Source organism: Hippoglossus stenolepis, chromosome 15, assembly GCF_022539355.2.
Source record: "Hippoglossus stenolepis isolate QCI-W04-F060 chromosome 15, HSTE1.2, whole genome shotgun sequence".
NCBI classification, from domain to species: Eukaryota; Metazoa; Chordata; class Actinopteri; order Pleuronectiformes; family Pleuronectidae; genus Hippoglossus; species Hippoglossus stenolepis.
The window spans coordinates 21,357,371-21,373,171 of NC_061497.1; the positions used below are offsets into that span (position 1 = coordinate 21,357,371).

General features: G+C 42.7%; 1 protein-coding gene across 3 annotated transcripts in view; it reads right to left on the bottom strand.

The window, feature by feature from the left end:
• gria4b (glutamate receptor, ionotropic, AMPA 4b) overlaps window positions 1-14,446 on the bottom strand; it is a 101,208-nt gene extending 86,762 nt beyond the window's left edge. For all 3 annotated transcript variants that reach the window (XM_035179266.2, XM_035179263.2, XM_035179265.2), the window contains exons 1-2: window positions 14,050-14,446; window positions 8,680-8,838 (exon numbers count right to left, since the gene is read on the bottom strand). In XM_035179266.2, coding sequence (XP_035035157.1) covers window positions 8,680-8,838; window positions 14,050-14,140 — 250 coding nt within the window. In that variant the 5' untranslated portion in view covers window positions 14,141-14,446. The remainder of the gene's footprint in view (window positions 1-8,679; window positions 8,839-14,049) is intronic.
• Between the last annotated feature and the right edge of the window lie 1,355 nt (window positions 14,447-15,801).

Below are 15,801 nucleotides of genomic sequence, written 5' to 3' on the forward strand. Positions count from 1 at the left end.
TACTTTGAGTTCCAGAAGCTGCTGCTTCAGTCAACCGGCCGTTTTATGATATTTCCACATTCAGACTCAAAGCATTAATCCTCTGGTTGAGTTCAGAGAGGATCATATTCATCATGAGCCTCTTTTAATGATGTCTGATAAACATGAGCAATATTTTCTTCCCAACACGGATAAATATCAGTCAAACGTTTTTTGGGTCCCACCCTTGAAGGCCAGAAACTCTAAGTGAGCCCTTCGCAATTATCTCCATTTACGTATATATTTTTTTATATAAAAACATTTTGAAGTTTGTGATTCACAAGAAGCTTCTCCTGATCTCACAAGACGTCCAAACAAGAAGTGTTGATTTGCACGAAGCTGAAAATGGTTAGAAAGTAATTTTTAACTCTGCTGCTCGACAGACGAGTAACAGTTCAATAAAGAAAACAGCATCTGAAGAATCACTTTCACTTTCAACACTGCACTGATTCTCATTAATCAGACTGTGGCGGCCCGTCATCGTCTAATTTGTCTCTACGCATAATGATGTGAATTTCTTTTTACACTTCTGATAATAACGATCTTTAATTTGGTGTTTCGGTGCCGTTGCTTGTGAGCAGCGCTCTTTGCCCGGCGCAACATCCACTGACGTTAAACATTTTCGCTTTTCTTCAGCCTTTGACTAGATCTTGCACTCGTCCGCACTCCTGCACTTTTATATCTGTTTTATCACTTTCTTTCTTTTATATTTTTATGCATTTCTTATATTTCTTTTTCTTTTTTAAATGTCATTTTAACATGTTCCTATGTTTCTTAAAATCTGTTCTCTTCTTATTTGAATTACATTTGAACATGTTTCTATTTTTATCTTTATTGTATGTTAAGCACCTTGAGCTGCATTTCTTGTATGAAAAGTGCTGTACAAGTAAAGTGTATTATTATCATTACTTTTATGACTACCATTATTATTATGATTATTATTGATTGCCCTCTGCAGGCAGCTGATTGTTGCACTCTCTGTGTCATTCAGGTGCACGTGTTCACAATAATCAGGTCTAATCGCTCACCCGACACATATAGAATCTAATTCTGTGGGGAAAACTGTTTCTTATCACAAGTCTCTGTTGACCTGTGTGACCTCCTCTGACACACGTGCACAGGTCAGGAGGGAGGAGGGGCTGGGAGGTAAAGAGTCGTGGATAAAATCGGCATTTAAATTATATATAAGGTTCTGTACTTGTACACTAAGGCATCACTTCTGTGCTGCTAATTACAGATAATAATTCTGCTTTCATTTAAGGACTGTTGGGATTTTGTTGGGTGCAACGCAAAGATGAAAACTACAGTAAACCTCATTTGATTGTGGAGGCAAGAATCCAAAATGACTCATTCAGACATTAAATACATGTGGATACTTTAAAATTACCTCTAAGATGTTAACTTGTCTTTTTACTATTACAGTAAATGAACATGTCTAATGATATGTTGTATGTCTGTGGTTTCCACTGGTGTAGAAACCTTGACAGCTGCCACCTCTGCAGCCTGTGACGTGAGGGACGTGAGGACGGAGCCGTTCCTCTTACTGCAGAGTCGACTCTTTTGTTGGACGTCCTTGCATTTTGCCTGCAACACACACGGTGATGCAGAGGGCACTTTTCATCAGAACGTCTTGACTGCGCTCAACCTCGTCCTCTGACTAACATGCTGCCGTCACACACACACACACACACACATTCCAGGGACGAGTTACCGATGGAAAAGAAGAAGAAAGAAAAGTCATCTTCCACCTTGTGAGGACATGAAAACAGCTCAGATCCACGGGAGCAGGTTACTCACATCTTACATTTTTACCTTTCACCACGATAAATACAAATTCCCTTTTCCCCTTTCGTCCTCTCTTCCTTTTACCCCCCACATCTCCTCACCCCTCCCTCCTCCATCTTCCTCCCTGCTCCGGCACATTAATCTCTCATTAGCAGCCCCCTTTCCCCATCCCTTTTTTCTCCCAACACCAGCCATTACACACACATACACGTATATATATATGTGCATAGCCCAAAAGGCCTGTATATTCCCCCTCCCGCTTCAGATGAAGAATCCTCAGACAAATGAGGGGCACGGGCAGCCATTTAAAGGGCAGCACTACAGAGCAAAGAGCCCCTCTGAATGGAGCCCATGGAGGGAGAGATAATAGACTTAAAGAGGACTAACATGCAGCGCAGCCAGATTATTTGCGTGCGTGCCCGCAGACACACACACGGGCACGCGTAGAAACCTCAAATGGGAGAGCTCTGTCGTCCTCAAGGACGGACGGGGAAGGAACGCATGTGTTCACGTGCGAGCTGCAGCGAGAAACACGGCGTCTCCTATGCGGCATGAGTGCATATAAGAGCACAGGCTGCTCGCTATCTGGATCTGGAGTGAGTCAGAGTGCCACGCTGAATATAAATGACTCAATGCAGATTAAGGTGTCACTGTTTCAATGAAGGCGAAGGCAGGGGCGGCACGTAGGAGGTCAAATTAACCCCCTGTACCACCCCCCACGCTTCTTTTTCAACCTTTGTCTGGCTGCACGGTTAAGAGGTTACCATGAAACAGAGGAGTGAGGATCAGCTGGGTGAATGAACCGCAGAGGAAAACACACACGTAGACGCACCGCGGAGAAGTCTGCTGCTATACTGCACAGGGATCAGTTTTCATTTTGTTTTATTCCTTCATGGTAGTTAATACTCATTTAATCTGGAGTTTATAATGAAAGCAAAGCAGATCTGATACTCACTTCCCTACAAACTGTGGACCTTGATTACACACAGAGATCAAAACCCCCTTTCTCCATCGCCCAGAGGTGGAATTATTCAATATCCTATTTTCCAGCTCCTTCATCGTTATGCTGCTCACTACGTTTGATTCTCAGTTTAATCTGCTCATTTATTAAACCATCTCCACATTGTCTTTCCAAACATATGGAATCAATATACGTGACTTTTGGTGGATCTCATTTTGGCTTTTTCAAATTAAAAAACACTAAAATAATCTGCTCATTCACTGCAGGTCATTGGTTCAAATGCTCTTAAAACTAGAAGCAGAGCACGTACCTCCGCCGAGGCTCAACAGTCCCTTTAAATCCAATCAAGCTGCACAAAATTTCACACACACATAGATATCAGTCCCCTAAATGTGCCTGATTTTTTTTCATCAAGATCCATGAATTACTCCCTGGGAAATTCCCATCAAAATCACTGTCTCACCATGAAACATCCTTCCACCCAGTTCAGTGGTAATGTGTGTAATCCTGCTTTCAATCAAACAAACCAATATAAATATAAATGCACGGGGATGAAGAGATGACCTCATTGGCAAAGGTAATCGACCCAAAAGGGAGTGAAACATTTCCAAATCCAATATATTGTCCGATATATGATTCCTGAGATATTGTCAAACTCTTCTGACAATGAAACGTGACTGTGGGGATTGATATGTGGCTGAGGTCGGGTTCTACTTGGTGTCATTAGTGTGACTTTTACATTTTCTAACCTTCAGCAGTAGATTTGGGAACACGGAGACCAACATGTGGATCTATTTTATGACTGTGTTTGTGTTTTCTGAAATATGCTGAACAACGAGCCTGGAGGTGACCTCCTACTGATTCATGTAATGAAACGTCAGGAAAATGTGAACTGTTCCTCTAAGTAGATCCAGAGGAGTAAACTCAACGTGTCATCAAGGAACAACACTTCTCCTTTCAGTTGTTCTCCTCATTTTCATTTCACTTCAATGTGAGATCAGAGATGATTCCTGGAAACTCATAGTTGAGGTAAAACATCCTCAGTGGAGACATCACAGGATATTAAGTATTACTTTGGTTACAATGCCTCTAGTTGTCTTTTAAGTTTCACAGGTGAAGTTGAACTCCGCCCTCGTACACAGGTTGTTGTCAGATGGTCTCATTGACTTCCAGAGTTCACAGAGGACGAATCCTCACATCCGAGGAACAAACACACAAACACACACACACACACAAACACACACAACACAGACTCACCGACTGTCCTGAACTTGCTCACATCACCAGCAATGGCACCTTGACAGCCAGGCAGAGATCCATGAAATCATCCCCATGTTGGCTCAATGCTTCATAATAAACAAGACAGTCTGTCGCTTTGGCTCATTTTACTGCACACGTGACACACAGGGATTTTCTTGCTTAATATCAAATTTACCCAAAAGAATTGCTGAACAAAAAGGTTGAAATCTGCAAACAGTCTGCACATAGGACTCATTATGTGCGCGCTGCAAAAAAGGGAAAAAGTCAGCGTCAGTTGAATTAAATGCAAGTGATGCGTCATTGGGGGTTGACGCTGAAACACATGACTTCCCACAGGTGACGTTCCTCCTCCGGCCACGTCTGGAACAACTGTGTCACAGTTTGGACCCGACGACCTCGTTCAAAACGCAGCAAATCAAATCTGATCCTCTCGCGTGTCAGACGTCGGTTTAACGGATGAACGAGAACAAATCCTGCTCTCCTTCTGTCGCAAGCACCAAGAATAAGACTCAAGTAGAAAAAAGAAATGTTTCTTTTTTACATTAACTCCATGCATCCTATTGGAATTTGTCAGAAATAAACCTTTAACTTGTTATTTGTTACGCTCGACTGCTACATTGGTCCCTACAGAAGATGTACATCTCTCAGAAAGCTCACAAATATGTTGTTGTTAACTCTATTTGTTAAGGTTCAGTAACTCACAGTAGCGTGTGGATGCCAAAAATTGATATTCGGGTTTGGTCACATTGGATCTGCATCATTTTTTACACTTCAATCCTGAAATCGGGCAAAAAAACATCAGGCTCGGGTTGAGTTCACCAAAAAAAAACCAAGAAGCTGTGGAATAATGTTCATGTGCTGCTCTGGTGAGCATCTGCTGCAGCGGGTCAGTGTAAATTACCAGTGGGCGTGTTCATCTTAATGGAGCAACATGTCCGACAGAGTATCACGGATTATTGACGTGTTTTCATTAGTTACTGGAGACAGTGCATCAGGTCGTCAGGCGTTGGAGACACGGCTAATGATTCACTGCTGGTTGTTTTCTCTTCCTGTTTCCTGTCATTTGTTTTTAATGAAAACCAGGGGGTGGGGGGGGTGGGGGGGGCACTCAGTGTATTTACAGTCTCAGGTCGGCTGACTCAGTCGTTTCTTTTCAGTCCCAGTTATCAGAAAGCGTTTCCTGATGCATTTTAATTTGTTTTAATTAAATCTGATGATTTTATGACTCATTTGTTTTAACTGCTGCCTGGTGGAGCACTTTGTTATCTGGATTCTAAAAGAGGCCACGTGTTAATTAACATGGACTCATTCAACTATAAAGTATTATCCACATATCTACAATTTAGAATATGACATGACCTCCTATACTAGAATCAAAGTTACGCTGGAAGACAGTGATGTGTTTTTCATGACACGTGAAAACATGTTTAGTTTCTTTAATAAATTTCATTCTTTTTTGAAAGCTCATCAAGGGTAAAACATAATATTTAAGAATCTGCTCAATGTTTTAGACAAAAAAATTGTTAATGCATCAACAAATCTTGGAATATCTGTTTTGTGAAAGACGTGTAATCTTCATACGTCTCCATAAATACCTTCAAACCCCCGCTGAGAAGCAGACTAACAAATGTCTCGACCAGTGTTAATGGAAATTACACCTATGTGTCATCTTTTAATTGATACTGACGCTCAAACTGCAGACTGTGGGGCCTCTCAGAGGTGTGAGATAACCAACGAGATAATTTTTATTAGTAGTAACACCGCTAACCTTCCTCTGTGAATAATTAACAGCTACACAGTTAATCAAAAAAAAAAAAGTGCAGCAGATTTATCACAGGGTCTGGGTCCACGGAATGATTATGACTGACAAAGGGAACATACGACGCCATTTGTCCCCGTCCTCCCTGCAATTATTCCCATCAGCCTCCCTGACAGAGGCGCGGCGAGCGGCTGAATGGCCTAATCTCTTTTTACAAATGAGCTCCGTCTCTCATCTCCCTTTCCCCAAATGTATACTCTGCCCTTAAACGTCACACAGCAACGCCGCCAATTCATAACCATTATCTCAGGGCCTTTGATAACGCGGCGAAGCAGGAACTGAGAGGGAAAAAGACAAAAGACACAGGGAAATGTAAAACTGGGGAGGGAGTAGGGGGTTGAAAACAAGCGATGTGCTTCGATCTCAGATTTCCCGCTGGCCCTGAGCTATCAGAGCCATTGATTGGCTCATGTAATTCTGCTCTGATTTGGCTTGGCCAATCAATGGGCTGCAGTCTCGCTTCCTGTGACTGTGCAGCCATTAGACTAGAGGAGAAAAATCCCATAGTTCCTTCTGTTCTCTGGAAATATACAGTTTAGACGCCGCCCTCGACTACAGGGCGACGCTCTTCTTATTGCTAACGGCTGTTTCCTGTCTCACCGCCTCGTCTCAGGGTCGGTAGTGACACAATGACTTAAAACGTCTGTGACCTTGTAGGTAAAAATACAAGAGAAAACTATATTTTACAACTTTTATTATACCAGTCTTCACTTCAATACCTGAGAAAAAATACTCAAACACTAAATACTAGCTTCGATCTGAACCATTGTTCGAACATATTAATATGAGGGTATTTCTAAACTAGGACCACATTAATATTGATGCCCTTTCCTGCAGTCCACCTTAAATATGTTGCTGTATTTGTCACAGTACATATGTACATATACATGCTGCAACAGTTTTGATTGCTCATCGTATATTCTATCCTTGCGCTCATAACCTACTTTTCTATTTTCCCGCTGCATTATTCTTCTATCTGCTGCTGGCACCACTCATTTCCCCACAGAGATCAATGCGACTTCATCTACGGTAACTTCATCTTGGAGGTCGTTTATAACCGAGAGCTCGCAGATACGTCAATTTTGCTTATAAAAGCATTTTGAGCTGAACGCTTACGTTTCCAAACTTTCAAGGTTTCCCCACGATATCGACTGGATAACGTTGCAGAAAGTGAAATCTCTGTGTGTGATGGTGCAGCCATAGAGAAGAGCTGTGACTCAAGAAACTCTAACAGAGCTTGAATGAAATACTACAACAATCAAATAGAAGATATGTAGTTAATCGGATTTGTCATCGTAACTCAGAGGAAAAGACACTAAGGGAGGTAAAAGGGACAGATGAGTCAAATTCATTCGGACGAGAGGAAGAAGAATAGTTAGTCAGAGATGTAAAAACTAAAGTAAATCTGTATAGTTGTTAAGATGAGTGGAAATTGGTTAAACATGTTCTCCGTCTGCGTCTCTCTGAATTCTAATGTTACATTGAAAACCTCTTGTGAAATTTGAAGGTCAAGGATAAATTTAAGGAGGGAAATTGGCTGAATTAAAATGCAAGACTTTATGAGACACTTATTCTCCTCATGTGATCACAAAATGAGAAAACGTCCCAGTCTGTCTCATGGTGACATCACACACGCGTGCGCACACACGCGCACACACACACACACACACACACACACACACACACACACACACACACACACACACACACACACACACACACACACACACACACACACACACACACACACACACACACACACACACACACACACACACACACACCGTCCATTACCAAACAAACACAACAGCACTTCATTCTCTGCTTAATTTAGCCATTGATTTTTCTAACACCAGATCACACTAGAGATAGCAGAAGACATCAGGCTGCAGTGTTTTATGGTCTTTGCAGGAGCCCCCACCCCCCCTGCTCGCTCACACACACACACACTCAGACACAAACAGACACACACTAAAACACACACCCACTACCATTAGGAGATTTAACCACTGCAATGTGTGTGATTGTTGCCTGTCTGTGTTCATGCATGTGTGTGTGTGCAGCTTTGCTCGGATCAGATGTGAACCAGCCGATGCTCACAGACACAAACACACAAACACACTTATATACATGTGCTATATGTGCATGCAGCTTCCCCACACACACTAAACAAGACAACATGCAGCTGTTAAATGAACAATAATTTAATGCTCATTTAAGTTTCTTTGGACATTATGTTCATTCTGTCTGGGTTTGACGTTAAAGGACTGAGATCAATCCCATACCTGTGTGTTGGATACAAAGATGGAGTCAGGATGTGGTTAGCCTAGCTTAGCATAAGGGCAGGAAGCAAAGGGAAACCTCCTCTTCTCCAAAGTTAAAAAATACACCTACATCTTATCACTTCATCCGTAAACAAACAGCCATGTTTACAATTCATTATCTAGACTGTGGCAGCCTGCCATATTCTAATGTGCCCTGCCACAGTTTCATAATGAGCCAAATTTCTTTTACACTTCTCATATTAACATCAGAAATCTCTAACTCGGTGTGTGCAGAGCTATTTGCCAGATGCTCTGGTCCATAATGTTTTTACTGTCCACGCAGACAGTCAGATCTCAAAGTTTCTGTGGTTTCTGTTTCATTCACGTTCATAGAGCCGTCCAACCAAGCACGGTAAGGTTGAATTGGAGTTAAATAACTGACAAATTTTCCCAGTCCCACAGTTATTTGTCTTTTTCTGCCATTCTCCACATTCTCGACACTGTTTCAACCAGCACACATGGACCCAAACCATCACAAACACGAACACGAAGACAACAGGGGATGGACTTACAGGCGTTGGTGACGGCGAAGCTGTTGGCCGTCTCGATGTTGTCCACGTGAGGCACCAGGTTGAACGGGGCTTCCGAGGCGTTCGGGCTGGTGTTGTGCAGGAAGATCGCCAGACGGAAGGCGGTGTACTCCTGATCGGTGTTTCTGATGAACAGACCACCTGAGCAGAGGAGAAACACAGGTCTGATAAGGAGCCTGAACGAGTGAGGAGGAGGAGGAGGAGGAGGAGGAGGAGGAAGAAACCACCTCACACTCTCTCTCTCTCTCTCTCTCTCTCTCATCCACTTGTTTAACCTCAACACAGACGGTTCAATTATTGTTGACTTGCACAGAGGAAGAAAACCACAGAAGCAATCTCACCACAATCTGAGAATGTGAGATTGAGACGTTATGGAACACGTACACAATCCAGGGTTAGACCAAAACGCTGATTGTTCACTTTGAGTGTGGTGACAATCATGTTTTGCCAAACTGCATTATGGTTCTGTTGTTTTGTGAAAACTTCATAATTTCAAGCACTGGATGAGCCTGGAGAGATGAAGCTGGTGAACATGGTGAGTTCAGCTGGTTGTGGGTTTAATTCCCGTGTACTTACAAAAAACGGACACTCTCATTACCCGCTTCATTCATTTCATGGAGTTATTAATCATCACTGTATGTTTGAATATCGTCGTCATGAGAATGAAACTCATCACAAGTGTGATTCTTATACATCATCCGCGGGGGGGGGCAGCATTTAAAACTTCACATCACAGCCAAATTCAGCTGCTCCTCCCGGCTGCAGAGCACCTGGAGCCTCCCTGACGTCCTGACAGGAGAGAACAACTGAACCACAGACGCTTTCTGTCACTGCCTGTAAAGCAAAGACTGGAATTACAGTGAGTGTTCGCTCACAAGGATCATATAAGCTTCAGTGTGTCCTCACTTAGGTGCAAGGACACGTCTGAGCAAGGTTCATTTACTGAAAAAAGCTGAGATCCAGATATAAAATATATCCATTTGATCATAGATATTTAAGAATATAAGAGTAATGAAAGTGTCTATAGGAGAATATTTAGAAGCATTATTTATGTAGGCCTTAATGTTTCTTGGTACGGTCAAATTTAGGCAGTTAATATTATAATAAAGATGGCAATATTATAATTTGGTAAAAACATAGACTCTAAATAAAGATGGACGACACCTCTCCACATCCTCGTGAGTCATTCAGCGTTTCACTACATTTTCATAGCATCAAATAACTAATTAAATCAAACTTAAAATGAACATTTGAACAAACAACAGTGTGATAACAACTAACACATGTACTTTGGCTTTTTAGTTTGGTTCAAGTCCCATCTGCTAAAATGGAGGAGGCGGGGTTAGTGACCTAAACTGCAAAGTATTAAAAATAAAAACATTTCTTAACACTTCACAATGTTATTTGAACCGGGTGTATTTTTTGGTTTTAGTGTCCATTTTTCTCTGCTATCACCACAACACTAAACCACATTTTTGGTCACATGTAATGAAACTTTGGTGGAAGACAAATGACTTTGCTTTCCGCTGAAAAAGGATAAATCCTATAACTATTATAGTTTTTATTTAGGATCGATTAAAACAGGATTATTCCAATAATCTCCGGGGCCGAGTTAGGGTCCATCACAGGAGGTGCATCTTCACAAGGTGGAAAGAAAACCTTGGTAAAGGATGTGCTTTGTTTTAATGGTCACAGAAGAACCTCCATCATATTATACGTGGATACAAGTGACTGGACAATATATGAAATGTAATGAAAGTCCACTATTGTTCTGGTAAATCCCTTTTCCAATATCCTACTGCTGTCACTTCAGCCTTATAGCATCTCATAGCCTGTCAAGCACCACTAGGCCGTGTGAAGGGTGAAGTCTGTTTAACATGCAAACCACCTTCATTTCAACTTAATGCAGGAAGGGAAAATCACTGATATTAAACTGACTGACTCCAAAGAGAGTCAGAGTTTCATACGAGTCTGTGCTCTTGGTTTCCTTTTCTTCCTTTTTTCTCCTGGTCCATACATCTGGGCCGAGCTGCTCTCGGTGGTGAAAATGTCAGAGGGGTTTGAAGTTGAGAGCAGTTTGTTTCACATTTCAAAATCTAACTGGAGGCTCGAGTTTCTCGGGATGAGACTGTAAATGTCATTTAAAGCAAAATGCCACTGTGTTCTTTTCATGCCTGACCTCTTTAAAAAAAAAGGTAAACTTCTGAATATTCTACTCTTTAATGAAGCGCGCTCACACAAACCCACACGTCCACAGCGCTAATGGAGGATTTTCACATCGTTTTCAGTGTAATGGTTAAATGTCCCATTGACTCACACTTGCTACCAAATGCTCACGGGAAGTGTTAAAGAACGGTGTGAACAGTTTGTCCATGTTGGCTCCCACTCAGGGGGGATGCCCTCGGCACATTTCAGACTTATTTAATTAATTTCCACTGCTGAGGACAAGAAGATAGAATCTATTTTCTTACTGGAAACCAAATGATGCCATATGGGTTTGACCAAAACAAGAGTCTGGTGTGGATGGAGCTGACGTACCTGGCCTCAGTAATTTAACCGATTCCAACATTAATTGGAACGAAGGGGGATAAGTTCATAATCGAACTGTTAAGACACTAAAGCATCTGAGAAACAGCGTGTGGAAGAAGTTTGGTTTCTACGTCATTGACGGTAACGTAAGGAACAGAAGGTAAAGCTGTTTGTTGACTTTGTATCATGCAACTGTTTTACTCTTGTAGAACAACATGTATGTGGCCTCACCAATTAGCAGCAGTGGTGTTGGACCCTGTATCCCCTAACCCCCTAACCCTAACCATAACCATCACAGCTAATTGCCTAAACCCAACCTTTACCCATAACCCTAAGACAAACCTACTTCTAACACACTAGAGCTCATACATTCTCCTTGAATTCAATAAAGCTGCAGCAAATTTCACAGTCAGCGATATCAGCCGTCTTAATGAGCTTAATTTTTTTCATCAAGATACACAAATGATTCCCTGGGAAATTGGGGGAAATGGAAACGTCAACACCCTGAATCTGCCTCTTTGTCAGTCCGGAACTGAATGGGATCTTTTTTTGGTCCAACTTTCGTGGAAATCCGTTCAGTAGAAAAAACCAGACGAGCAAACAATCGACCACACAGACAAACAACAATGAAAACATAAGCTTCTTGGCAGAGGTAGAAGGAAAATGAAACACGATTTAATCAAGCTTCCTCAGATCAAGATTAACTATTTATATCAAGACAATTGATTTAATTGACTTTAATTTGGAAAAACCTAATTCATATGTGTGCTGCTGCTTTTGTTTGGTCAAATTGGTGAATAATGTGTAATTCTTTCAGCCATGAGACGTAAGAATCAGCCAAAATGTCCTTGATCCACAAGGTCTGATAGTCAAGCTGGACCTCACAAAGATATAAGTACACCCCCCCACACACACATAAAGTCTGCAGAGGACCTTATTAGGACTTTGCATTGACTTCCATTCATTGTGAACAGCCTATAACCAAAACCTTATCTCTAACCTTAACCAGGATCATTTCATACCAAGGCCAAACATTAACCAAACCACAATTCACCCCAAAACTAAACTACAGGCTAAAAATTTGCATCTTGCCTCTGTAGGACCGAGCTTTGGTTCCCATGAGGTCTATGGTCCTGACAAGGTCAGTGTTAATGCTGGAAAACGACCTAAAGATCTAACAAACATTATGTTATATATATATATCATCTTTATAAGAGACAAAAGCTTCAGGCTCTTTCAAAAGCCTGGTTCATGTTAAAGGTGAATTTGCTAATAGACTAAACTGTGTCTGGGAATGTTTATATTTATTTCATTCTGCTCTTTGCTGTTGACCCTGAACTGAATGAATGAGAACAGAATGAATGGAACGTCGTCTCTGTGCATGTTCACATGTTGGTGAGATAATCTGAGGCGCAGCCTGTTTGCCATGTCTGTGTTTGTGCTCTTGTTTTTCGTGCTGCACGCTCGTCTGCACAGCAAATTTCCCGGTGATAATCAGTGTTGATTTTTCAGCCACAATTATTTGAAACAGGCCGAGTGTTGACTGCAGAGACGTGAGAGGCTGCTGCTCCCGACTGTAAATGTAAAGTGTGAAACGAGGTCTGATGGGTTCGGGACACACTGGCACAGTGCGGATTTCTACCCTCAGAGGTCAGCGTGTGACGACACAGCGAGTGGATCAATGTTTGGCTGTCAGGCAACGATCCTGGCAGCCCAACAATAATGAGACCTGGTTATAATTATAATAAAATGAATGAGGCAGCTGTATTTGAAATGGCAGCGAGCTAAAATGCTTCCACACCAGTTTTTCTTTTCGCCTAAATCAGCAGCGAACGATCAGTAGAACGTCGGACACGATGGCACGGCAGCTGCACACATGTACTTTTAAATCCCCGCCCAGCAGCTCAAGTGTCCTCAGTTCCAGGGGGTGCTGTTCTGTAACAGACCCTGACCTCTGACCCCGCTGGAGGGACCAGGGGGGATTCGAGTATCACGTTGATATAAAAGGACAAGGGGAATCATTTGAACAGCTTGTCATTTTTCATCAGCCTGACTCGATTCTGATGTGCCTCGGCTCCGCTGTGCACGAGCCGGGGGGGTGCAGTGGAGGGTAAACCCACTGACGAGTCAAGATTTCATTCCAGAAATAAAAATATTTCAGACGTTTGATTCTTTTTTTTTTTACAGGGGAAAGCATGAGTGGCTGCTTCTCTCATCATTGATTTTTCAGGGGGCACAGGGGCTGTGATGATCAACAACTGGAGGTCACAGTTTGCTCCTGTTCTCATTCCCTGCCCTTAAATCAAGTCACTGTGCCTCCTCCAGCAGTGAAACCAGCCGCCCATCCATCACCTTTATTCCCTCCAATGACAAACACTGTGAAGTTGTTGGATGCAAATTGAAGAAGAAGAAGAAGAAGAAGAAGAAGAAGAGGAAGAGGAAGAAGAGGAGGAAACTGATGCTGGAGTGTGCATGGCAGAGCCAGGACCTGGGTCTGCCAGAGTGTTAACAGCAGTCAATGCACAGGCAGCCTGCACAGGGAACACACACACACACACGCACACACACTTTGCTGCTCTGATCTGCTGCAGTGGCGGATTGCACCGGGATACACACTCTAGCCTGCAGATACAACGCGCATTAGGCATGTGTGTGTGTGTGCACGCATGTGAGAGTGTCAGACACGCACATCCTGCATGAGTGTGATTTCAAAAGAGGAGAAAAGACAAATAGAAATGAGCAGTGTCCACTTTGAGTAGTGCCGGGGACACAGGACAGTCCACAGCCCCCCGCTCCCATCATCCATCCACGGCTCACACTCACCGATCTGAACGCTGCTCGGGAAAGCTCCCATCGTCAGCCCCCACAAGCCCGAGAACATCAACAGGAACCAGTCGCCAGAAGAAATCCTCATTTTGTTTCGGTTATAAACTGATGAGAGACATCGAGGGAGCAGGGTTCATTAACACGCCCGGGGCAAAAGCAACATCACGGGGTCGGAGGAAAAAAACCCCACAAAAACACAAAAAGAATGATTTGTATGTGTCCGTTAAATATCCATGTCTGCTCCTCCGGTGGCTGTTCTCTCTGTCTCCTGGATGGTTCCCCTCCCGCAGAGCCGCGCGTGTTCGCTGCCGTCAAAGCTGCGTCCGTCCGTCCGGCGCTGGAGGTTTTTGCGCACACCACCACCAAGATGATGAGGGGGAGTGGGGGTGGTGGTGGTGGTGGTGGTGGGTTGTGGAGTGGAGGGGAGAGAGGGAGAGAGGGAGTAGAGGGGAGGGGAGGGGGGGGCATTAGCCAGCGGCGGCCAGTGCGTCTGGATGCGGCTCAACTCGCATCACATCCACACATGCGCCTTTTTCTCCTCTTTACGCGACCCGGGCAGCAGCAGCGAGGCAGGAGGGGCGTCCGCGCGTCCGGAGCCGGGTCCCCGCAGCTCGCTCCACAGCGAAACGTCCACATGTGACAAAACACATGTATTATATTTCATATTTGCAGCTGTAGTTAAGGGAAAAATTACTCTTTTAGCCCCTGGTCCTCAGGTTTAAACGCTCCTGAGTATGAAAGCAAACAAACTGCACAGATTAACAGGATTACAATGATCTTTTATCGTTAATAACATCTATAAATGTCATCATTTTCATTATAGAAAGCTGACAGAGATTACAGCAGGGGCGCTTCCAGAGGCAGGGCCAAGGGGGGGCTCTGGCCCCAGCTGAAATCTGATCGGCCCCTGAAGTGCCCCTGTCCTGTCAGTAATCTTTTTTTTTATAAATAAACTAGTGACTTACAAACAATATGACGTTTTGTTATGAACTCTTATTTTGAAGTTCACAATGTGCTTTATTTCAATGACTTAAATGTGCATCTTCCTGAACCAGTAACTGTGCAGGGATGTTGGACATATAATTGGCTCCTCTGTGTGAATTGTGGCCCCTGATTAGAAAAATCGTGTCTCCACCAGTGGCTTAAAGAGATAATGAGATAATTAAATGTGTTTTTTGAGCTGTATATTTTCAAAAAATATTTAAATATATCATAAATTCAAGCCTGAATAACCTAACTCTGGTCCTGAACTACTTCTATCTGGTATTAAGAGGAAAAATGTGAGCTTCGTTCTGCACTGAATTTTGGTGCAGAAGAAAAAAAGAAATGCAATACGTGTATTTCCCCTAAAACAGTTTCAGTAAAATGAGAACACTCCAAGGACAATTTAAAAAGTGCCTTTTTGTTTAAAGTGTGTTTAAAATGGCACAAAAACAAACCAAAATTGTTTTCAGAATATTTCAGCGTTCTGATTTTTATCATTGTGACTTTTGTGCTGTTAGAAATTCGAGTGGGAATGAAGCTGAAACATGAAACCAGCATGTTTTTTGTGCCCTGATGGTTTCCAATGACAGAAAGTTCCCCTCGCTCCAAAAGCTCCGTTGGATAACAATGGATCATTTTAGTCAGCGGTATCGCTTCACGTTCTCGACTGAAATCTCCCAAAAATATTTATTTATTTATCTGAATAAAGTCATTTAGACGTTTTGTTGTGCGGATCCTCTGCGGAGAAATGAAAAGCTGTGTTAA